Consider the following 25,031-nt stretch of genomic DNA (forward strand, 5'->3'; position numbering starts at 1 on the left):
AATTATTAATTACATCATTCAAGCGGTATTTTTTCTCTTAACAGTCAGACCCAAAAGCTTTCTCCTTGCAGAACTGGCACAGACTACTGGAGGAGGAACACAGATCCCTTTGCTAAACCACCTTCCCACGTCATTAAAAACGAGAATTTGTCCAGTCTTGCTGTGGATTTCACTGGTTCCAAACACCTCAACGTTTCAACAGGATCTGAATGCACAAAACTCCCAACACTGACCAGACGCCATATGATTCACTGGAGGGCACAGAGTACGATTTAACTGAAAAAGAAACCAGCCTCCACGATGTAAGACCTTTAATGATGTCTGGCTCAAGGAGGTGGTATTGACAGCTGTCAGAATCACCAGCCCAACTCAGCCAGAAGCAGCAGCATCCAGAAGTGCTCATCCCTTGACAGGGCACTGCTGTGTGCAACTAAGAGCCAAAAAAACATCACCTACCAAGGCTGGGGCCTCAAAAATAAGGAGCTGAAGCCATGCACGATGATGCATGTCTGGGTGATGCTGCCCAAAGCTCCCAGGAAGGAAGAGCTGCAGGGAAGAGCTGCGCCTCACCAGCCAGCTCAGCTTCCCGGTGACAGTGGGACAGCAGCAGCAAAAGCAGGGAAGAGCCCTTTGGATATGAGCAGAACAACATCTGGAGGATGCCTAGGAGAGCTGCCTTCTATCAGACTGTGTACTAACACAACGCATCCTCACCGCCAAGGAGAGGGCTTCAAAAACCCCAACCCCTTCATCTACAGGATTCTAAAAGGGACAAGGAAAATGCCATTCAACAGTGTTACAGGCAACATGGCACAGGGAAAGGCAGCAAGAAGCGATGGCAGCTCTGCCATCGGCAATATCGCCACAGCTACACACACAGCCACCCCACCCCACCCCCCCCAGCACCGCTGGCTTTGTCAACAGGTAGGTCATGTCACATTTGATCACTTAGGAACGAAGAGCATCTGACCCTGGCGGACAGCTGTGCTCAAGTGCCTGCTTATTCTGACAGCAGCCAGCTGCCAAACCCCCTGCCCGCAGCACACGAGGCTGCCTTGCCACCAGTAACGCCAGCGCTGGGATTTACCAGCTCCTTCATGCAGATGCCACACGCCAGACTGGAGCTGGCACGCGGTCACCTGCAAACAAAATACCCAACAACAGAGCTGTGGAGGGACTCTGCACAACCTGGATGAAAGATCTGTACCACATTCCACCTGAAACGGCGGTAAAGACCAGGCATCGACACTGGGCACGCCAGCCTAAGGCAAGAACGGGCTTTGAAGTTCTATTGGAACACGTTGCAGCGATTCCCAAAGTCAGACTTGCAGCCGTACGGGTAGGATCTGCCACCAGCACAGGACATGTAACAAGACAGCCAGCTCTTCTGCCAGCCCAGAAAGCTTTGGGTGCGTCAGCTACCAGGGAGCTGCTGGAACTGCACTGCAACCAGAAGACAGACCTATAGAAAATGCAACGCATCTAGTCCTTTCTTTAGGGACAGCTACGCTTCTCCAGCTGAAATGCTCTCCCTTTGGGCAAAACATTGACACGTTCACATCCAAATAGAAAAGATTAAGGTAAGGTCAACTTTCAATTTATAAATTGTTAGCCCAAGGGTAAAAGTTTTTCAAGGAACCTGTAGTTCAAAAAACAGCTGACATTTAAACAACTGGTTATTCCAGTGGGGAGATGCAGCGAATGAAGAGACGGGACGCAGCTTGATGCAAGCAAATGTCAATTTATTGTACAGAAGCATGAGTTTATATACACTTTCAGAAGCTGCGCGTTTTAAACAGATTGGTTCTTGAAGCTAAGCATTGCATACTAGGCAATCCCTGATTGGTGGTTAACTACCAGCAATTAACCGCAAGGTGTTACCTTTCCTTGGCGCCATCAGTCTCCCACTCCGCTGTGCTCTGTAAACATGCCTCATCGTGTTAATTGTTGTCTAGACAAGCTCGAGCACATTCCCCTCAGCTAACTGATTGCCGTGCATGGTCCTAGTTTCCAGCCCGCTCCTGCAGGGAGAAACCCTCCTTTTTCAGGGAAGCATGCCTTCTGTTTGCAAGCAACTGTTTTGTCAAACTTAAGACTTCCCTGCAAAGCCTGCATTGCCTGGCCTTGCTGTTGACTGGTTTACATGCACATCCCCAGCAGCCTGGGTTGAGATGATCAATGGCATCCAGGGGATTTGGCATCGTCGTTTCAATTCATTTTATAAAAAGTTTATATCCCTGCAATTGCTTTCAAAATGTCAGCCTTCCTTTCTGTTACAGAAAGCTTCAGGTTCTCAGGAATCTTCTGATATCCCCTTCCGTGCTCAGAGAGAGGACAAGACATTTTAAAACAGCTGCTTCAAAAGTTAATATCCTTTTAAATTAAAGTTGAATTAACTAAATTTGTTCTCGGTTTCAGCCAGTGGAAGCCAGGACACCAGATACAACATTCTCTTGTCTACACTTTGTTGTTGCTGCTGTATATGCCTGAATGCAAATGTCTTGTAGGAGGCTTTAGTCCAGGAATGCTTTGCCTCACCCCTTTCCAAGCTTGGTAGGGAAAAAAAAAACAAAGAAAAAAAAAAAGTCCGTGCTCCAGATGCAAGCAGTGTGGCTGAGGCTTTTGGCAAAGAGATACGATGGATATTTCTCAGGCGGGATGGACTTGACTTTCAGGAAAGCTTAAATCCAGCTTTACAGAAATCATCATTTCAGCACGGCGCCCTACACCGCTCTTGCTTTGGCGACATTCAACAATGTCACCATGTGCTCCTGAACAAAAGTTCTAATGAAGCAGCAGTTGCTGCTCATCTAATAATGCAGGAGAGCGAGAGACCCATGAATTGTTCCGGGTTTCAGGCTGGGCTTGTTATCCCGCCTCACACGTCCATAATTAAACACCATCTCAGACACTCAGATTTCCCCCTAAGAGGACACCACCCTTCTCTAGGCATTAGCTGTTACTTATGCCATGAATCCCTTCTTTCCGTGTCTGTACCAGCCACATATTATGACGTTCTCCTTTTCCCTGGCAGAACCCCTGTACACTTTATGCCCCACCAAGATGAGTCACACAAAGGCACGCATCTCGCCTAGCACTCACCAGCGGGGATCTTTCATTCCCAAACACTGAGACACTAGCCATAGTGTCCTGCCTTCCTATCGCCTGGGCTTCCAGCGTAAATGGGATCTCCACCGAGCTGTGAGGCTGGATAATCCCACACGGCACAGGGCTGGAGTACCACACAGCATCCTCCTCCTTGTGCTCCTATAAGGGACAGAATCAAAGACAACTTCAGAGTGACCTCTGAGGAAACTTCAAGCTCCTTAACATCTACCACAACAGCAATTCACCCACATTTTTAAAAAATCCCTAGGAGAAAGCAGAAAGGTGCAACACAAGGTGCAAGATTTATATGGGCCTAATTAGCATCCTCACAGGGTCCAAAAGCTGCTGCACCCACAAACACCCACTCCGGTGCTGGCGGCCTCCTTGCAGCAGCTTTTCACAACCCTCCTGCATGAAAGCACCCCAAAGACTAGAACCGAAACTGCTTTTTGAAGAGTTCAAACCACTCCTGAAGTTCATATTCAGGTAGGTTCCCATTCTCTCCAAAACTTTAGGTTTGAATATAAAACAGCAAGGTCTTATCCAAACCACGTTTTTTTCCTAATAAACCCCTCAATAACGATGTTTGAAGGCAGGAGGCAAACACAACCAAACCTGAGGAAGGACTGCATAGCAGCCTGGAAGATCACTGTCATTCACAAGGGTCAGCATCTGCTCGTAAGGCAATTTCAGAGAGCACTGTCCGAATCTCAGAACACGGCTGAGCACGTGCAGCGGAGGAACGACACATCTGGGTGAAGAGATGACCAAAGGGAATTAGAGACACTGAGAGAATGTAGAAGTTGTTTACTCCCCAAACAGCATGAAACAGACACAACGCATTTGTCTCTGCCAGATAGACATTTCCTACCTCTACGGCAATCACTCACCTCTAACTTCTTTTTTACTCAACAGCCTCTTGTAAAGGAGGGGCAGCCCCAGACTCCCGTGGCAGAGGCTGCCCAGTGCCCTGCCCCAGTGCTCTCTCATCAAGCTTTGCCCCTCCTTTGCCCCAGGAGGCCGGCAAGGACCCTCCCACAGTCCCAGCAAGGCACAAGCTCTGCGGGAGCCTTCCCGCTGAGGACCAGCGCTCCCCAAAGCTCAAGGAAAACAAGACTCCAGCATCTCAGTAAAAGCAACTCCCTCCTCTCCCGTACCGCTCTCGCCCTGCCTGAAACCTCAGCCACTTGCCCCCACAATGGAGGGCACCAGCACCGCCTGCCTCTCGCACTGGGTGACCAGCCTCTCCCAGCTCCCGCAGCTGCCCGCGTCCTCTACCCACCAGCCCACACACTGACTCTTCACATTCCCACTTGTTTTACAAAATTGCAGCCCAGGCACCGAGTGGGTGACTCTGCTGGGGAGAGGGAACAGCACCAGCGAACTGCGTCCCTCTCGTCATTAAACTGGCACCCGCTGCGGCACAACGGGATTGAACGTGGCTGCAGCAAGAGCAGCTTTTGGCTTAAGTCTGGGAACGTTCATGCTGAAGAGAACCAGAGAAACCTGAGCTCACCTGCCACACTAAGGACTAGTTTCCCCTCACGACTCCTGCTGTAAGCCCCTTTCCCATTTGCACACGCCTTCACTAACTGAGCCAGACCCCAGCTTTCAGCAGGCTGCTCGCCACCTTCCAAACAAATGCTGCATTTTGGGCCAACCCAGCACAAGCCCACCGCTTGCAGGGAGAAGCAGGGGCAGCCCTTTGGAGATTCATTACTCCTCAAGTCCCAGACAACAGGCCAATAATGAATATAATCACTGTTCCCTTAAAAGAATATAAAATAAAAAAAAAATATAGAGGCATGGCCCTGAGCACTTGAGCACAGGTGCTTCTCAACATGGGCTGCTTTCAAAGCACGGCTGTGCTCACAGCGAGCTGGGCAGAACTAGCTCGTTAAGCAACATTTCTCATTTGGAGCTGAAGCCAGGACACCCCATGCCAGGCAGCGCGCTGGGCATGGGTACGCGGGGAAAGGTGGCCAGCTGCAAGGAAAGCGCCGGTACCTGGCTGTGAGAGGCAGCGCCAACACCTCCTGGCCAACACCATCCATGTCCAGCTCCAGCGCCAGCTCGTATCGCCTCACCGTGTTGGAACACAGGGTGACCTTGTAGAGGAGAAGAGCGTCAAATACTTAATTGCTGCCAGAAGCCATCAGCCATGCGTGGTGTCCTCTGGCTCTCACCCACGGTCAGGCAAGAGAGCAATATTTTGCCTTAGTTCTTCTGCTGGTCCATGTGTAGACCACTGTCTTTCCAAGTAACAAAACTCTTCTGGCGATATCCGATTTATTAAGTACACCTTGCATACCAGGGCATATGTAAGCTAAATTAAAGCACAATTAATGTTCTGCTTGCCACTGGGACCAATTTTTACTCTCGACTACAATAGCATAAATCCAGAGGAAATCTGTTGACTTTCACAGAATGAGTCCAGCTTTACAGTGGGAAGCTGAGGGCAAAACGTGGCCCAGCAGCAGCTGTGCAGTTCACGGCTGCTGGAGCTTTTCCAGTCCTCACTGCAGTGGATGCAACCATTCTGCTCAACACGAGAGGAAAGATAACACCAGGAAGAATAGCAAACTGCTTTATGCAATGACGTCTTTCTTTTAACAGTCACCTTCTGTCCCCATCCTTCCTCGGCCCACTTTAAATCAAATTGCTCTAAGCAGCTCAGACACACACGCATGGCTTCTGTGCTTGACCGTAGGGTACGTGATCCTTGGCTTACAACTTTGGAAACAAAATGGTGCTCCGCCCCAGAGTACCCCAGCTCACAAAAACCTAACACTAACACTGATCTCTTACTTGCGTTATGCCCAAAGCCAGCAGCACTACAGCCCTCCTGCGCACCAGTGAAGCTTCAGCTCCACCTGTTGAAGCATGTATGGCCGGGCTCGTGCCATACCTGGATATCCAGGGTTCCTTGGGAGCGGATGGTCCCCTTGCAGGGCATTATGGTGAATTCAGTTGGCTTGATGTGACGTTGGGCTCCCTTTCTCCAGGACGGGCAAGTGTTGTCTGATATCTGAGCAAAACTGGTGACGCTGTGGTGTCCTGAGCCATCACCAGGGATGCGAAGGTTGAAAGACATGGGAACCAAGGAGGTGTTAGTGAGGCGACACAGCAGGGTGCGAGGAAAGCCTGGGAAGGTGAGACAAATATCAGTTAAGTCACCAATTATCCCATGATTCCTGGTGTGACTCTCCTGTTAGGATAGACCTGTGCTTGTTGTTTATCTCTTTTCAGTGTGAATGAGAGGTAATGGAGAAGCTCAGGGAGGAGTGAGTTGTGACTGAAGTTGCTTTTTCTATGGATGGCACAGCTTGCTTCCTTGGCAATGGGCAATGCCGTTGGTGCTGAAGAGCTGTCTCTACCTGTGAGAAGCTCTCTCACCTGCTCCCAAACCAGCCCCAACTTTTTCTCACTGATCAGTGTGCATCCAGACAGAGCATTTATTCTGAAAATTCAGTCTGTAAAATCCCCCATTAACTCCATGAACATTCCCCCAGTTTTCAATATATGAAAGTAGGGCATTGTCATGTCAGGAAAAGAAAGGATGAAACTGGGCACTACAACATGATGCATTGCACTCTAATGCAGTTTCTCTAGGCAGGACCCTTAAGGCATCTCCTGTTTTGGGCAACCAGACTGAGCACATGACAACTCAGCCCACCTCACTGCAGGCAAACCTGATGCTTCCTTAGAAATGAGCAGGAACTGTGTCTCACCTTACCTAACAAATGGGGACATCACATCCACACTGCCTTTGATTACTGCCCACAAAGCCTGACATCACTTTAGCTCTGACACTTGCTTTCCACAATGGAAAACCAGTGGTACAACCACACTGGGTGAGGGGGTGGCTGTTCTGCAGAGGCAGGACACCAGCCTGCAACTTGGTCTGGAGCGGACACCAGCTCTGCCAGAAGAAGACACCTCCCATGCCCTGCTTACCAAGTGCTATTTGAATACAGACAGGGAGGAAAACCACCTGCAGACACAGCAGATAGTTTCTCTGTGCCCAGCAGCAGTGACCATTGCCCACCGCCAGCAATTACTCCAGCAGGGAGGCGGGGGTGGGGCACAGAAAGGACATGCACCGACTGACCCACTGCACAGCCCCAAATGGGACCGAAGTCACCAGATGCAGACAACACCCAGCAGCACAGTGACAAGAAGCAAAAATACAATAGCTGCCTTCAGCTGAAAAGGCTTTGTTAATGAAATCAGATTAAAGTAGGATGAATCTCCTATTACACAACCGCATTTCTGCTGGTGCGCTTCTTGTGGGTTTATTTATTCAAAAGGAAGCAGAGAAGTGGCCGAGTGGTGATGTAGGGAGAGGGAGAAGTGGCTCAGGGAAAGTATTGAGTTTTCCTAGAAAGTCCACGAACAGCATGAAAACACAGAGGCATCCTGGGCACAGAATGATCATGGCCCTTCAATCAATCCACAACTGATTTCACATTTAAACTTTAGATCATCTCAGTACAAAGCCTTTTCTCTGAGACTCAAGATGGAGAATCAGAATCTGCATTTCAGTGGAGAAGCTCTGGGTGCTCAGCCACCGGCTCCATCAGTGGAGCAGTGCTTCGGCTGGGGAAGGAGAAGGAGCCCACATCTCTGGAGACATCACTGCCCAATCCAATGCCGAGCTACTGCCTGGGCTTATTACCGGGCAGGTGATAACGAGGAGCCCTCACAGCACAAATTAACAGCTCACACCAAAGGTCAAGTGGATAAGTGGTGTCCTCGCCTTGCAACAGGAACGTTCACCCTGAGCAGCCACAGGCTAGTGTGTGGCTCCAACTCCCTTCTCCTGCAGTCCCATCCCCTGGGCCCTTCTGGGACAAGGGCTTTCACCATCATTTTGCTGCCAAGGATTGGGAGGTTGGGGCTGAGCAGGCTCTGAGGGCACCAGAAAAATACTGACTTTCTATTCCTTTGGTCCTGTTTGATCTCACGGCAGCAAAATACCACCTGAGCAAGCGGCAGCCCTGGTTCTAACACCCTGAAGGCTGCTGTGGAGGAACACAAGCGACAGACGCTCCCAAAGCGCTTCATTTCAGTAAGGCACAGACCTCCCCACCGGCGGTCCAAGCCCAGGGCACACTCACCAAAGGAGACGTCACCGAAGTGGAGGGAAGGTGCATTGAAAGGGAAAGTCGGTCCGATGACACAGCCCCTGTAAGGACAAAGGCAGAGGAGGAACTGGCTTGGTCAAAAAGAACTGCAAAGCGTTTGGCTTTCGTTACCACCGGGACGGATAGAAGCTGGTCTCAGCACCACAATGGGTTTCAAATCAACCCGTCACCCTTGCGCTCGGCACAGCATCCCTGTGCACAGGAGGCAGCCAAAGCAATGTGGTCAGCAGGTGGCAGCTGCTGAGGTGGCTCAGGGCACCAGGGCAGGCAGGGTACACCCCCAGGTTGCTGCTGGCCCAGTGAAGGACCCTGAACAAGTGATGGCTCTGTGCCTCAGTTTCCCCATCTGTCATGTGACGGGCAGAGCTGTCCATGCAGAATCAGGTTCATTGTAACTAGCCCTCTCAGCCACAGGTTCCCTGACTTGGTATCTCTTTGCTGGAACTGGTCTTTCCATGGGCTATATGGACATCTTCCTCAGACCTTATTCAACACTATCATTATGCATGCAGGATTTTGAGGCACGAATCCACAGGAGCCCCAGACATCTACTGAGAAACGCAGCACAAGTTCTACACAGTGGATGGTTGAATCTTGGAGGAAAGTATCAGCTTGTCACCAGTGCACCAGCTGACACATCCAAGAGCAAGACTATTTGCACCACCGAACATGAGTGTCCTGAAGCCACCACACCAGCTTGCCCATCCCTAAATTCAGAGAGGTTCCAAACTCCAAAACTCACCAACATCCACTGAAATCATCACTTGAAGCTGCACAACATTCATTAATTTCATGGTTGATGCCAATCAATGCAAGCTCTGCCTCTTGGTTAAAAAACCAAATACAAATCAAGGAGCACAGTGACCCGTGCCTTCTAGTTTTATTCACAGGACTGCCACCGGGTCTCTCATACACATGAACAGACCCCAGCCTCCCGCAGGAGGGACCTGCACTCACCTGTGGTGTCCCAGTTCCAGCATCCCTTTCTAAACAGCAAAAGAACAATTGCTCAGGACCGCGTCAGGCCTGTTTCCAAGTAAAGAGTGATCACCTATGGTTTGGGCATCTTCTGACTGCACAATCAAAAAGCGCTCAAAATCTGACTTTCAGGAGTTTCAACCCCATGCTAATTCTCGATTCCTGGAGCTGAATCAGTTCCTGAGAACAAGTTAGGTAGCAAATCCCTTCTGACAATGAGGTTCCCTCTCCAAGGACCTCACATAATCAGACTTAACCTCCCAAGCCCCAACATCCTACTCTGGATGGAGCAAAGGGAGCAGACATGCTTTCCATAATAGCACTTGCCAAAAGACGATAGAAAACTACCTCCAAACCAACCACAACTGGGTATCACACTGGGAAAATTCCAAGGGTGAGCCTTGCAGCGAGGGGGGAAATAACTGCCATTTCTGCTGAGCACACAGTAGCTGTGCTCAAGGAAGTCAGACCTGAAGGACTGCCCAGAAGGCTCGGCCAAGGAGCCAGCCCAGAGCCCTGTGCGCTACAGCCAGTAACAGCACAGCTTGCAAGAGAATGGGGGAAGAGGGCTGTCTTTATGGCAACAGCCACATCTTCCAATAGTGCTTCTGAAGGGAGATCGGGGTCCTTGCAGAGCAGGAAGGAGCACAAGGTAGGAGAGGAACCACCTGCACTCCCATCGCTGTTCCTTCCTCTGCAGCCCCGTGTCCCACCAGCCAGCTCACCTCCACTCAAAAGAACTGGGAGTTTTTCCTCCCTGGAGAACTAAACCCAGTGCACAACCCCCCCTGAAGAGGGAGGCTCAGCTTGCCCCGGTGGGTGGGCATCTCAAAAGCATTTGAAACAAACAGCTTGAGTTGTGGGGCTGGAGAATGAGAGATAAGGGCTGGACAGGGATCCTCGAAACAAAGGCAAGACAGAAAGCAAGGAGGCAGACGCCATCTCGAGGAGAGGAGTCTGCAGTGGGAATTACTGTGGAGGCACCCCCCAGGCTCCTGTAACCCTCCTCACCTGACGGTCAAGGTCACAGGTGCAGGGGACCCATCCACACTGAACCGGAATTCTTCTGTGAACTGCCCCAGGATGGTGGAACTGAAAGAGATCTGGATGACTTGGAGGCCATCTGGGAAAATGATGCCCTCCCGGGGGAGAAAGGAGAAGCAGGAGCCCTGAGCGGTCTCTGGAGGGCCCAAGCTGAAGGGGGCATCGATGGCTCCTTTGTTAAAAAGGATCACCTGCAGCAGCAAGAAAGCAAAATGAAAATACATGAGGAATCTTCTTTCACTACAGAAAGCTGATTTGTTTTCTAATTAAACACCTACAAAAGGCAGAAGATGCTGTGTGCTGCTGCTTGGCTGAAGCCAAAGAAAACACAACAGGACAGTTTCTGTCTTTGGGTTTTTGCATGCAAAACAGTGATAACTTCACATAAACAGAGTCACTCTGGGTTTATTCCACTGACACAGAGCAGTCCGCTTGGACTTGCAGGGCTGAGGATGTGCTCAGCATCACCAAGGCGATGCAGACCTGCCCCAAAGAGCAGCAAAGGGCGGTCGCAGCATTACTAGCGAATCGTCACCTAACTGCTCCCGCTCCACATGAGCCCAGTCCTGCCAAGCGCAAAACACATTCAGCTCTCGTTACAGCCAGCAAGTTTATTGGATGTAGAAAATACCTTGGGACAACCCTATAACCAGCTTCAGCAGCACTCCCTGACTCTGCTAGGGTACGTCAGTGAGGCACATTTTATTCTTTTCTTTAATCTGAGAGTCTCTTTGTCTTTGCTCAACCAGACATGTCAAGAAAGGATGAGAATGAGGTGCATGGCAGCTCCACCTGTTCTAAAAAATCTCTTTCATAAATATTCACAGCCACCATCTACTAATTTACCATTATTTACTGTTCCAACAAGCTACACAATCCTGCAGCATTTGCTGAGATTCAGCAAGAAATGCCCACACCTGCCTGTGAGTATCAGCACACTGGTGGTCACCAAACCTACCCAAAGCAAAGCTCTACAGTTTCCGAAGGCTGCAGGTGAAATCCTGCCATTTCTGTGGACTTATCTACCTGCTTGGCAGTTATTTTCCCTAATTTTTGTCCTTGCAAAGCCTGTCAGAAAAACTGAGACAGAAGCGGAGGTACAGCCCTTATTTTTTTAATTTTGCAGCCACTGTTGAAAACATTCATGTATTCAAATTCTGCACTGGTAACTTGGAAACTACTCATATGTTTTACACCTTAATTACAAATTGCACTTAGGGATCCTACACTGAGGTTTACCTCCAGTCTGGCTACTTAATACAGCACTTACAGTATCATCTACTTATTCGCATTTTCTCCAGTAATGAAACCAATACATTGATATATATAGAATCAATAAAGAATCAGCATTCAAAAATGCATACAGCGCACAATATTTTGGTAAGAAAACACCTTAACGTGTCCTTCCCTGCAACAGTCAAGCTTTTGAAAGTGTCTGGCATGTTGTATTGCCTCATTTTCTATGTCTGGGTTTTTTTGGTTTTGTTTTTGTTTTGTTTTTTTTTTTTGAGAAAACTTGCCACCATTGGCGGGGGGAGGCAAATACGCAGAAAGCTCCTTTGCTTCATTTCCAGAACTGCTCTGCTCTGTTCATAGAGCCAGAGGTGCACCAGGTCTGAAGGGTGGCAGGAGGCTGGTCAGCAGGGACGGCGCTCCCGGTGCCTGCGCGGGCAGCTCTGCGCGGGGAGGCTGGCCGGCTTCCCTCCGGCGCCAGGAACCAGCAGGATGCGCTTCACGGAAAGGTGTTTGCAACGGACTTGAGTTGGAACAAAACACGTTTGTTCCAGCTGCTTTTTAACTGCCAGGGTACAAAGGTGCAGTGCATCTAGGGCTGAAACAAAAGCCTCTGGATACTGACCTTTTTGACCCGGTGTTGCTTTCATGTGTCAAGGGCTGGATTTTCTGCATGAAGCCTCCCAGCTGATCTCAAAGGGAGGTTGCCAAAACGCAGGGATCGGGGCTTTGTAGACAACATACACACCTTTCAGACCCCATCAAAACTATCCAGATTGTGCAAAAACTCCCACATCTAACTTACATCAAATAATCCGTGCACATAACTGCAGGAGCGGGCTGGAAACTAGGACCATGCACGGCAATCAGTTAGCTGAGGGGAATGTGCTCGAGCTTGTCTAGACAACAATTAACACGATGAGGCATGTTTACAGAGCACAGCGGAGTGGGAGACTGATGGCGCCAAGGAAAGGTAACACCTTGCGGTTAATTGCTGGTAGTTAACCACCAATCAGGGATTGCCTAGTATGCAATGCTTAGCTTCAAGAACCAATCTGTTTAAAACGCGCAGCTTCTGAAAGTGTATATAAACTCATGCTTCTGTACAATAAATTGACATTTGCTTGCATCAAGCTGCGTCCCGTCTCTTCATTTGCCGCACATAACTGCCTGTGTTGCCAGAAATCCCGCAGTCCCACAAAGCTCGCTGCTGCCAGGGGCCATCAGGATCCACCCCAACCCCAGCAAGCCTCACTGCTCACATCATAGCTGTGGGCTGATCCAACAAAAAACTTCCCGATGTCCAGCTGGTCAAAGCTGAAGAGGAGCTGGGGCCCTATCTGCTCCCTTTGATGTGCAGGTGCAGCCTGGTCTCACGGCCTCGGGAGAGGTTGCCATGTCAATACAGAATTCCTTCAGTTCGCCTGGATTTTCCGGGCAGCCTCAGAGCCAGTCCCTGACTCTGGGCTGGGTGGCACCAGCACTAGGTGCTCCGTGAGAAGATACAAGACCCTTCTCTTCCTTCAGCAGATAAACTTTGGGTCTGTTTTCTAACTTCTGACGGAGCCCTTGGGCTGGTTTGTAACTTAGCAATCAGTTTGCACCCTGAGAAAGTGATGCTGCGTACAAAACATGATTTCTGAATTCCTTCCCATGCACTTAAATGAGCTTTGAAATCCATTCAGAGAACACACAAAGCTCACAAAACAGAACCAGAGAGAAAAATCTGCTGTCTGTATCGCTGCAATCGGAGACGACCGCACAGGAGCTGAGAAGTATGAGCCCAAGCAAGGCAAAGCAGCCTGCTGACAGCGATACCGCAGCAGCCTGCTGACAGCGACGCACGCACCCGAGTGCTGCCTCAAGCAGGCAGAGCATCTCAGCCACCACCTGTGCCTAACGTAGGGCTCCCTACCGGGGTGCTCCAGGGCTCACCGCCTGCAGCAGCGCCTTGTTAAGACAGGGCTTTACGGTCTCAAGAGAGCAGCACTCACCTGTTCCCACCATCAAACAAAGAGCTCAGCTTTGTAAAGATGCCCCACCTGAAGTATGCTGAGCAGTTACGGAAAACCAGCCTCCTCGCTACTGAAACCAGATAAGCTCTAAGTGTACTGCTAACACACATATCCCTTGCTTCAAAGGCAACTGACTCCACAAGGCTTACAGCTGAACTCCAAGATGCTGATTTTCTTCCTTAAGTCTGCTAAGATGGCATAGTGCAGGATCTTTCAGTCTGAAGGCTCTCTTGAACCACATCAACACAGAGATCCAGTTTTACACAATGTAGGACATGGCAAGGTGAAGGAGGGATCAGCATTTAGGATTTTGCTTCTCCCTGCAAAAGTGGCTTAGAAATGGGTTTTGGAAGAAATCAGATGTAACCCAGTACATTTCCATATCCAGAAAAAAACAAACAAAAAAAGAATTTTAGGTGATTGAGCCCCCCCACCATGTGCTTCCTTCCAGCACTCAAGAGCCATGGCTTTATTTGCATGAATAACTAAGAAAGTTCATTTTGAGCTTAAACAAAACAAATTTCAAACCACTTCTTAACTGCTGGCTTTGCAAGTTGCACAGTGCTGATGAGTTCTGTAAATCACCTGATCCAGAAGCATTCTGCTAAGCAACTTATGGAGGCAACTGCAAAAAAACACATGGAGGCCAGCCACTTCCCCGTGTGGCTCAAGATCCAACTGCACATTTCACAGTGCTGCACTAGGGCAAAGCTTCTAAATATTCCCTTCAAGGGGCACACACTGTCTGCAAATCGTCCTCCAAAGGGATCTGTGACTGGCATGCAAATGCACGCGGAAGGCAGTCACACTTCTCAGAGTCATCAAGAAGCAAAATTAATGACTCCCTAGTTAAAGATCACTGGTTTCTTCTTTAAACTCTTTTTGCACCCTGGGACAATTTCCACCCTGACGATACAGCGGCTCAGCTCTGTTTTGTGAGGGATGGGGGGTAGGTGACCTTCTTGAGGTCCTCTCCCAAGGGGCCCATGGAAGAGTTCAGATCTCCTGAGGGACCACGAGGGTTTTTTCAGAGCAGGCTCCTCTTTCTAAACACCGATCGCTTGCCCATCTCTGTTTCCTGTAACTCCCAGGTTGCATGTAAGTAATCTTCCTATTTCTCTGCCACAACAACAACAAAAGCTCTCCAGGCACAACCCCTGGAGATCCCTGCAGCAAAGTGATGGACAGCCCCACCACCAGAGCAAAAATCCCAGGGCCAGGAGCACAGCGCTGAGCCAGGATTCCCTTGGGAGCAACTTTTAAAATCAATACTTTCCTTCCACAACTAACAACAGCTCTAACAACTGCAGCTGGTGGCCAGGAAGGCGGTTTGTTAACACGAGCCCTGGCTAATTACTGTAGGTGGCATTTTCCAAGTAAACCCTGCACAATTACCGTATAAATAAAAAGCTGTGTCATGGCCTTTGTATCTGTCAGCTTGGAGCAGTAAGGAATGGCTCGAAGCAGCTGGGTTAGTGATCTCAGCACTCTCCGGAATGGGAGCCTGGCTGCTGGGGACCATGGCCCTCACACCTCCTTCCTCTTAGATGGGGAAAACCAGAGTGTTCCCTGGATGGAAATCTGACAGGGACCTCCCACTCTTGAAAACCACCTCAAGCAGCACCACACAGACAGAGAGGAAGGACAAGGTAACCTGAACCACGGAGCTTGCTGCAAGCATTCCCTGCCCCGTGCCAGCACAGCAAGGCCATCACCTCTGTAAGGGCAAAGGCGGCATAACTCGGTGGGTCAGTGATAACCGCTCCCAGAAAAAGATGTGACAGCACTTCTGTAAGTCGGGAGGAGCATAAAGCTTGTCTAGCAGACTGCTCGCACTCTGACTTCTGGGGAGGGTGCTCACCCTGCTGAGGACAGCGAGCCCTGTAACACGCTACCCAGATGAAGCAGAGACTTGAGCCACGAGGTGACAATTCCTACACAGGGACAGCAGCACACGTGTGGTACGTTCACAGACACCCTGCGCTCAGCAGGGCTCAGCCACCTACAGTCTGGCAGTGCTTGGAGAGCGGGAGGTGACCCAGGGGCAGGGTGCATGATTCACTCAGGTCCTACTGCCTCAGGAGCCCAGTGGTGCATCCATGTAATAAAGGCTCATCTTGGAGGTCTATAGGGGCTTAGTGCTCGTCCACCAAAGCTCTTCTGCTGTGTACCTCTCTGCCTTTACAAGCACCTTGCAGCACAACGAATGCATGGTATGAAAGCTCGCTGCTTTGGCTGCTTTGGGATCAGTGGTCGGAGCCAGGTGTGCTAAGCCCTGGCTCTGCACAGACCAGCTGGACGCCACAGGGACAGCAGGAAGGTGCTGGCACTGCCCTGCTGACCACCAGCTCTTCCTAGAAATTCCGTGGGAATCAACTGGGCTGGAAGAGTATTTGTGCCTTGCCTTTGCTGTGGGTAGCAGAAGGAGGAGAAAGGAGCTGTACCTGAGATGTCGCAGTAGATTGTTTGCTGATACAGTCTGGCTTCTCGGGGTTTGAAGATCACGTAAATTTCAACTGAAGAATTTGGCCAGACATCTCCCTTCTAAGACATTACATCAAACGTTACATTTCTTGTTTTCAACGACAGCCCTCTAAGCTTTTATTTAGAGCATCAATGACAAGCAAGGAGCAAACAACACTTACAAAATGTGTAAGACTTTGGAAGCAGCTGTGAAAAAATTTAAGTCCCTTACCTTTACTAGCACCCGGTAAAGGCGCTCTCTTTTTTTTTTTTTTTTTTTTTTTTTAATTAGAGCTGTAATAAAGAAACTAAACTGGCTGGCTTCAGCATATCAAGGATCTCTTCAGAAGTGCCAGCTGACCTAAAGAAAAGATACGGTTTCCCTGCAAACCTTCCCTTATATCCCTGTGTCACTACAGCCATGTGAACACGTTTACTCAGATCAGAAGAGATTTAGCAAGTCAAATGGATTTTTCCATTATGAGTTACAAAGATAGAAAGAAAACCAAGCCTGCCTTCATCATTGCAGAAGAGATCTGTAAACCAGCTCACAAACAAAGGCAAGGTCCTGTCAGAGCTGGCTACCCTGGCCAGGGATCACTGTCCAAGCCTCCCTCTACCTGCAGGCAACAACAGGCAGAAGAGGAATATCAGGGCTTTGCAACCTGCTCTGGCTGCCTGCGGGTCTCCACAGGGGGTATGAGACATCGCCCATGACACAAAGCCCTAGTTGTCCTGGCCTCCTCCCGTTCCTGCATCACCGCTGCTGTCGGAAGCAGAACTGGAGCTGGGTCAGTGCCCACGTGGCATTTCTCTGACACTAGAATGTGATCCTGGCTCAAAATAACCCAAACCAAACACCAAAATGGTGAACTTCCACTGCACCAAAATCCAGCTTCAGCAAGAACCTGGGAGAACCCTGCAAGTGTAAATCTTCAAACAGTGAAGGAGTGGTGATGGGTCCCTGCAGGTGTTATTCCCAGCAGCTGAGGCCCCAGCAGGATGATTTGCCCAACACCACCGAGACCACAGTGATTGCTGCAGTGCTGCTGGGATCTCTCTGTATGCTGCATAATTAACCAGATGTCCTGCCATGCTCCAGGAAGCCAGTCAGTGATGCAATAAGATCCTGGTAAGGGACATATCTCCCTACATCCAGGATGCTGCTGGATTCCAAGGCACAGTAAGATGAGACTGCTCTAAGGCATCAGAGGAAACAAGCCTACGGACGAGCAACACAACCCATCCATTCATATGCATCCGCACAGGTCTCTGCAACAATCCTATTGCAGTATTATTGATGGAGCCTTGCACTTGGTTAGATGGAGGGGCAACACTGGTTGGTTGGTTGCTATGGGTAGATGGAGGGCTGTAGCTGGTGGTTGGTTGCTAGAGTTAGATAGATGGACAGCGATGGTTGGTTGCTTGCTAGCGTAACATGGATGGACGACGCTGGTGCGCTGGTTGCTAGGGGTAGACGGAGGGGCGACACTTGATATGTGGTTGCTAGGGTTTGACGACAGTTGTTGGTTGGTTCCTAGGTTTAGACAGAGGGGTGACACTGGCTATTTGGTTGAAAGGGTTATACGAAGGGGCGATGCTGGATGGTTGGTATCTAGGGGTAGACGGAGGCGCGATGCTGGTTGGTTGGTTGCTAGGAGTACACAGAGGGGAGACACTGGTTGATTGGTTGATTGCTACGGGTAGACGGAGGAATGATGGTGATTGGTTGGATGCTAGGTGTACACGGATGGAAGACGCTGGTTTGTTGGTTGCTAGGTTTAGACGGAGGGGCAATGCTGGTTGGTTGGTTTCTAGAGGTAGACAGAGGGGTGACACTGGTTGCTTGGTTGCTAGGGGTAGACGGAGGGGTGACGCTGGTTAGTTGGTTGCTAGGGTAGACAGAGGAATGATGCTGGTTGCTTGGTTGCTAGAAGGTAGACAGAGTGAAGAGGCTGGTTGGTTGCTTTCTATGGGTAGACGGAGGGGTGACGCTGGCTGATTGGTTGCTATGGGTAGACGGGGGAAGACACTGGTTGGTTGCTAGGGGTAGATGGAGGGATGACGATGGTTGGCTGGTTTCTAGAGGTAGACGGAAGGGGCGACACTGGTTGGTTGCTATGGGTAGACAGAGTGACGATACTGGTTGGTTGGTTTCTAGGTATAGACGGAGTGGTGGCACTGTTTGGTTGGTTGCTAGGGTTAGAATGAGGGATGACGCTGGTTGGTTGATTGCTACAGGTAGACAGAGGGGCGAATCTGGTCGGTTGGATGCTAGATGTAGATGGAGGTGTGACGCTGGTTGGTTGGTTGCTAGGGGTAGACAGAGGGGTGATGCTCGTTGGTTATTTTCTAGAGGTAGACGGAGTGGTGACACTGGTTGGTTGGTTGCTAGGTGTAGACGGAGGGACGATGATGGTTGGTTGATTCCTAGGTGTAGACAAAGGTACGAGGCTGGTTGGTTGCTAGGGGTAGAGTGAGGGTCGAAGCTGGTTGGTTGGTTGTAGGGGTAGACTGTTGGAAGAAGGGTTCGCTGGGGTCAAGAAGACGCTCAATATGAGTTATGCATCCTGCTCAACTTTATAAGTTTCTTACACTATTTATATAGAACCGATACACATGCATATTCATAAAGCAGAAATATAATTGGTTAGTCTCTAAGTGCGCGCGGTTCTCACACCCCTAATTATCATGACTAAAATAAATATTCTATCCATGTAGCTAACTGTGTTGCTGTGCTTCAGCCTTGTAGTTTGTTACTCCCTATATTCCCATACTGCTCCCTATCTTTCTTGGCCCTGCACCTGCTTTCCCAGCAGCTGTAGCTTGTTACAGCCACGGCCTGTTGGCACAACATAATTACTTGGTCTCAGGATTCAACAATAGCTCAAGGCTACCTTTCTTGTTAACTTCAGCACAGCAACGTCAGCACAATTCTAATTGCAGGCCTATTCTAATACCAGGCCTGGATTGTGCAGATCTTCAGAGATTCTAAGGCCACGCTTCTGCAGCCATTCTTCAACAATTCCCCCTTTTTTCTTTTGCACAAGCCAGGCCTGATTGGTTATGTTAAAAACTACTCTCTTTAAACAAGAAAAAGCACAGCTAAAAACTAAAAGCATTACAATAATGATTATAACAAAGCGTATTCCTTCCATCAATAATGTCTTTAACCAACCTGTTATGCCCAATCCTCTCAACCATTCATCAAAGGGATTTTCATCAGCAAGAATATGCTTCATGTTTCCCTGCAGCTGTGACAACTTCTTGTGGATAGATATGGAATGATCAAAAAGGTTCACACAACACATCCCTTCAAAATCCTCACAACCGTGTCCATGTGCTAATAACAAAAAATCTACTGAAGCTCTATTTTGTAATGTAGCATGCCTAACACTATCTACGTCGAGCGACATTGAACTTAAAATCTGCGATGTAAGACTAAATTGCTTCTCTCCCCAACACACTAACCTTTGTATATTCTTAGCGCTTAATGCAGTCATTGGTCCTGGCATAAATATGGAGGCTAAGACATTTGTTGTTACAGACTGCAGATCGACTCGGTCATTACATGTTTCATCAAAGGTGCGCAGTGCCCTGAGTTGTCTATGAAACCGTGGAGTCATTTTCAATAAGTCTTTCATACGTGGAGCAAACAAAGTCAAACGCCCTAAATAACATGGTCCACCGACAGGATTCAAAGGAATCCCTGGCCATGCTCTATCTCCACATATTAAAAAGACTGCCGGTGGCAACTGATAGCCCCTGATACATTTACATGAAAGCCTCCAGCTTTCAATTCACCCCAAACAGGTGAACCAGTTAGATTTTGAAATCCTGTACAGAACCCCCATTCACCTTGACGTGCTAGCCACAATCGCCACGGTTCACCAAACCAAATTACTCCAGTGCATTTACAGGTTGAAGTGGTGGTACCGTGTTGTCACATACAGGCATTCCTGTTGCAGTCACGTTAACGTATTTAACGGGCGTAATGCTACCTAATAGGTCTAACTCCTGCAATGGCAAATGATATGGTCGATTCAAATTCTCAATAACCGTTTTCTGCCACGCTGCATTACTCATAGAAGGCCAAACAAATTGCCCATTCGGAGTCATACATGTACCATTCTGATTGGAAGTCAGATCCACTGTTTTAACATTCCAAAAACCATCAAAATTTGTTTCATTCTCTTGCAGGGGAATACCAATTAAACAAGTTCTTAAGGGGTTGTCTGCTTGCTGCAAAATTAAACAAAAGTCTGTTACCCCCATGATATTTGCCCATGTCACCCATATGTTTGTTCTAGGCAAGATGCCAAAAATACTTTGGCCAATGGGTAAATAATTCATCAAGACCGTAAACCAATGTAAACCAAGTCCACCACTTAAACATGTTTAGTCCTACAATTTCCACCTTTTTTTTTTTTTTTTTTTCCGTTCCACCCCACAAATCTGTGCTTTCACAGATTCTGATGATGTGTGCTGTCTCCAATCAGCATGGTATTACACTAGTCGTATGCTTTCCCTTGTTTCATGCCCAGTTACTAATCAAACACATACACTCTTTACACCATTTACATTTAAGCTTTGGCTTACAGAACCGTTTTACCCCACACAGCATACATCGGCACAATACCCGCGGGTTACATCCCTTACAACATAGACAGTTTATTCCGTCTGCTCGCTCTGAGTCTTCTCTTCTGTCTTCTGATCTTGACATACAGGTCGCACAAACTTGCTAGGGACCCATATAGGTCCTTTATCTGTGGAGATACAAAAATAACCTCTACCGATAAATAACACCGGATTAGGTCCTTCCCATACACATGAAGCCATATTTTTATACAGAACATTCAAACCAGGAACTGTAGTTGTTTGGTTCCCTCGTGCTGTTTGGTGATGTATAACAACAGGTGGTCCCTCTCTATCCTCTGTAAGGGAGAGATAGTTTAAGGTAAATAACACCTTAGTCAACCGTTTAGTTACGTCTATGTCCTGCGATACTTTCTGTCTCGGAAGATAATCCTTCAGGGTACGGTTTTCCTTCTACAACAACTGCTTTCAGTTCTAAGGTTTGAAGGTTGTCCCGTGGTTAACCGGTGATCACTTGTTTCTGCCACTGATTATCGGATTGCCAAACACACGCAGCCTTCTTCATCTTTTGTCCTGCATCTGTAAACACCGTTGCCCTGTCAACTGATCTTTTTGAGCATAACGGTCTCACAATCCACTGATAATGTTCTAACATCTTCCAGAGAGGTCCTTTTGGCTGGTTGTTGTGTACAACACCTGTATAACCCATCAAGGCTTCCTGTATGGCTGTTGAATGTCTCAGAAGCCACTCATAATCATCACCACGGACTGGAATACTGATATCTGCTGGTTCAGTCCCATCAATTTCAACAATCCTGTCTCTTCCTTTTCTCACCAAGGCCGCTACTACTTCAGGGCGACTTAAAATATGATGCCTGGGTTGCAATGGCAAAAACAACCACTCTAAAATGATCGCCATATTTTCCCCCTTTTTCTTTTGCCATTGCAAAATAAGGGCAAAAGGTGAAGTGGCAACATTACAAACCAAAAAAGATAACGGATGATTTGCCGTTTGGTGACCACACCAGTCAGTCTGAATCTTGCGGGATACAACTTTCAGGGCAGCCTGCTGTTCTGGTGAACAAGTTCGAGGACTGTTGGCTTCGGTGCCATGCAACCAGGATCAGAACAGTTGCAAATCATCGTTAGTGAGTCTCTTTGTGTGTCATCAGGGTGTAAGGGAATCGTGAAAAAGAACAGTCTTTCAAGTCTATCACAACATTTTGCCAAATCTGAGGGATCATCATAAAAGGTGGAAGAGCAGGCTGCAACACTCCCATCACTAAAATCTGATCATTAACATTCCATAAATCATGTCCCAGTTATGTGCATCAAGATTATTAATCAGTACTGGACAAGCTAACGAGCTGGTCACATGCCATTCTCCCTCCAAAACAGCATCACGATTATCACCAGACCAACGCTGTAGAATTGGATCTTTTCTTCAGTTCAGCATTCGTCTACAGTAGATGAAGGGGTGACAGTGGTTGGTTGGTTGCTAGGGGTAGACAGAGGGGCGACGATGGTTTGTTGGTTTCTAGAGGTAGACGGAAAAGGCGACGCTGGTTGGTTGGTTACTATGGGTAGACAGAGGGACAACACTGGTTGGTTGGTTTCTACGGGCAGACGGAGGGGCGACGCTGGTTGGTTGGATGCTAGTGGTAGACGGAGGGGCGATGCTGGTTGGTTGGTGTCTAGGGTAGACGGAGGGGCGACACTGGTTGGTTGGTTTCTCGTTTAGATGGAGGGGCGACACTGGATGGATGGTTCTAGGGGTACACTGAGGGGCGACACTGGATGGTTGGTTACTAGGGTTTGACGGAAGGACGACAGTTATTGATTGGTTGCTAGGTTTACATGGAGGGTACCGGGGCAGTGTGAGAACTACCAAAGGAATTCCTTCCTGGCACATTTCCCTGCTGGAGTTGGGCATGAAGTATGCAAAAGTCAGCGGTTCCCCATCTCAGCCTGGAAAGCAGGTAGAACAACTTTTGTGGTGCCTTTCAGCTGGCTACCGCGGCATTGTAAGAACTACCTAAGGAATTCCTTCCTGGCACCTTCCCCAGTGGAGTTAGGCATGGGTTGTGCAAAAGTCAATGATTCCCCATCTCATTCAAGAAGGCAGGTAGGCCTACTTTTGTGGTGCCTTTCAGCTGCCTACCGGGGCAGTGTGAGAAGTACCCAAGGAACTCCTTTCAGGCACCTTCCCCGCTGGAGTTGTGCATGGGTTGTGCCTTGGAACATTTTGTCTCCAGCTGAGTAGAAAAGTCAGCGGTTCCCCATCTCAGCCCAGAAACCAGATAGCCCAACTTTTGTGGTGCCTTTCAGCTGGCTACTGGGACAGTGTGAGATCTACCACCAGAATTCCTTCTGGTACCTTCCACGGTGGAGTTGTGCATGGGGAGTGCCGTGGAGCACGTTGGCTCCGACCCGGTGCAAAAGTCAGCAGTTCCTCATCTCAGCCAAGAAACCAGGTAGCCCAACTTTTGTAGTGCCTCTCAGCTGGCTACCAGGGCAGCGTGAGAACTACCTAAGGAATTCCTTCCTTGCACCTTTCCCCGGTGGAGTTGTGCATAAGGTGTGCAAAATCAGCGGTTCCCCATCTCAGCCCAGAAAGCAGGTAGCCCTACTTTTGTGGTGCCTTTCAGCTGGCTACCGGGGCAGTATAAGAACTAGCTAAGGTATTCCTTCCTGGCACCTTCCCCAGTGGATTTCGGCACGGGGTGTGCCTTGGAACAATTTGTCTCCAGCTGAGTATAAAAGTCAGCGTTTCCCCATCTCAGCCCAGAAAGCAGGTAGCCCAACATTAGTGGTGCCTTTCAGCTGGCTACCAGGGCAGTGTGAGAACTACCAAAGGAATTCCTTCCTGGTACCTTCCCCAGTGGAGCTGGGCATGGAGTGTACCGTTGAGCACGTTGGCTCCGACCCGGTGCAAAAGTCAGTGGTTCCCCATCTCAGCCCAGAAAGCAGGTAGCCCAACTTTTGTGGTGCCTTTCAGCTGGCTACTGGGGCAATGTGAGAACTACCAACAGAATTCTTCCTGGCACCTTCTCTGGTAGAGCTGACCATGGAATGTACCTAACCCTTACCTGACTATATCTCTAAACATAATCCTAACCCTAACCCTAACCATTACCCAAACCCTAAACCCCACCCTAAAACTGACGCTAATCCTAACCCTAACCCTAGCCCTAACTGTAGCAATAAGCCTAACGCTATCCCTAACCCTAACCTTAACCCTAACCTAACCCTAACCCTAACCCTAACTTAACTGTAACCGTAACCCTAACCCTAACCCTAACCCTAACCCCAACCCTAACCCTATCTCTAACCCTAACCCTAACCCTAACCCCTAACCCTAACCCTAACCCTAACCCTAACCCCTAACCCTAACCCTAACTCTAACCCTAACCCTAACCCTAACCCTAACCCTAACTCCTAACCCTAACCCTAACCCTAACCCTAACCCTAACCCCTAACCCCTAACCCTAACCCTAACCCCTAACCCTAACCCTAACCCTAACCCTAAGAGGCTTCTAACCCTAAGCGGACTGCCAAATCGTGTTGTGCGCATGCGCAGTTGGGTTGTGCGCAAAACTAAAGGCAACGCATGTGTATAATGGGGTTGACGCCCCTGGGTGTGGTTTCCCTTGGCGCATGCGTATTACAAAATCGGCGTTCACGCATGTGCAGTCGGGTTTCTGGCAAAAGTAAGGGCAGCGCATGCTAAGTCTCGGTTTGACGCCACGAAGCGTGGTTTCCTGTAGCGCATTATGAAATCGGCTTTTACACATGCGCAGTCGGATTTCTAGCAAAACTAAGGGCACCTCATGTGCATAATGGGCTTGACGCCTAGGGGCGTGGTTTCCTGTGGCGCATGTGCATTATGAAATCAGCTTTTACGCATGCACAGTCAAGTTTCTGGCAAAGCTAACGGCAGCGCATGCACAGTATCGGCTTGACGCAGCGGGGCGTGGTTTGCTGCGGCACATGCACATTACGAAATAGCCTTTTAAGCATGCGCAGTGGTGCTTTTGGCAAAAGTAAGGGCACCGCATTCACAGTATGGGCTTGAAGCCGCGGGGCGTGGTTTCCGGCTGCACATGCACATTACAAAATCGCTTTTTACGCATGCGGAGTGGGGTTTCTGGCAAAGTAAGGGCACTGCATGCGCAGACTTGGCTTGATGCCTACTGGCGGGGTTTGTGGCTATGTATGCGTATTACGAAATCTGCTTTTACACACGTGTAGTAGCACTACTGACAAAACTAAGGCCAGCGCATGCATAGAATCGGCTTGACGCCGCAGGGCACGGTTTGTGGCTATGTAGGTGTATTACAAAATCCGCTTTTACGCATGCGTAGTAGCGTTTCTGTCAAACTGAGGGCAGCGCATGCGTAGAAGTGGCTCGACTGCAAAGCCCCGGGTTCGCGTCACGCTGTCGGTA

The 25,031-nt window shown here is 49.0% G+C and overlaps 1 protein-coding gene and 1 long non-coding RNA gene across 3 annotated transcripts in view; one reads left to right on the top strand and one right to left on the bottom strand.

Moving 5' to 3' along the window:
- Positions 1-12,330, bottom strand: part of LOC308054125 (hydrocephalus-inducing protein homolog) — a 107,190-nt gene extending 94,860 nt beyond the window's left edge. For both annotated transcript variants that reach the window (XM_080366410.1, XM_080366409.1), the window contains exons 1-6: positions 10,245-12,330; positions 8,229-8,296; positions 6,017-6,252; positions 5,116-5,216; positions 3,724-3,859; positions 3,103-3,267 (exon numbers count right to left, since the gene is read on the bottom strand). In XM_080366410.1, coding sequence (XP_080222536.1) covers positions 3,103-3,267; positions 3,724-3,859; positions 5,116-5,216; positions 6,017-6,252; positions 8,229-8,296; positions 10,245-10,501 — 963 coding nt within the window. In that variant the 5' untranslated portion in view covers positions 10,502-12,330. The remainder of the gene's footprint in view (positions 1-3,102; positions 3,268-3,723; positions 3,860-5,115; positions 5,217-6,016; positions 6,253-8,228; positions 8,297-10,244) is intronic.
- Positions 12,331-14,828: 2,498 nt separating this feature from the next.
- LOC308054301 lies at positions 14,829-22,619 on the top strand. Its single transcript, XR_013924064.1, has 2 exons — positions 14,829-18,149; positions 22,244-22,619. It is a non-coding gene; the product is annotated as an uncharacterized lncRNA (long non-coding RNA).
- Positions 22,620-25,031: the final 2,412 nt, after the last annotated feature.

The sequence above is a fragment of the Falco punctatus genome (genome assembly GCF_963210335.1).
Source record: "Falco punctatus genome assembly, chromosome: 16".
Taxonomy (NCBI): domain Eukaryota; kingdom Metazoa; phylum Chordata; class Aves; order Falconiformes; family Falconidae; genus Falco; species Falco punctatus.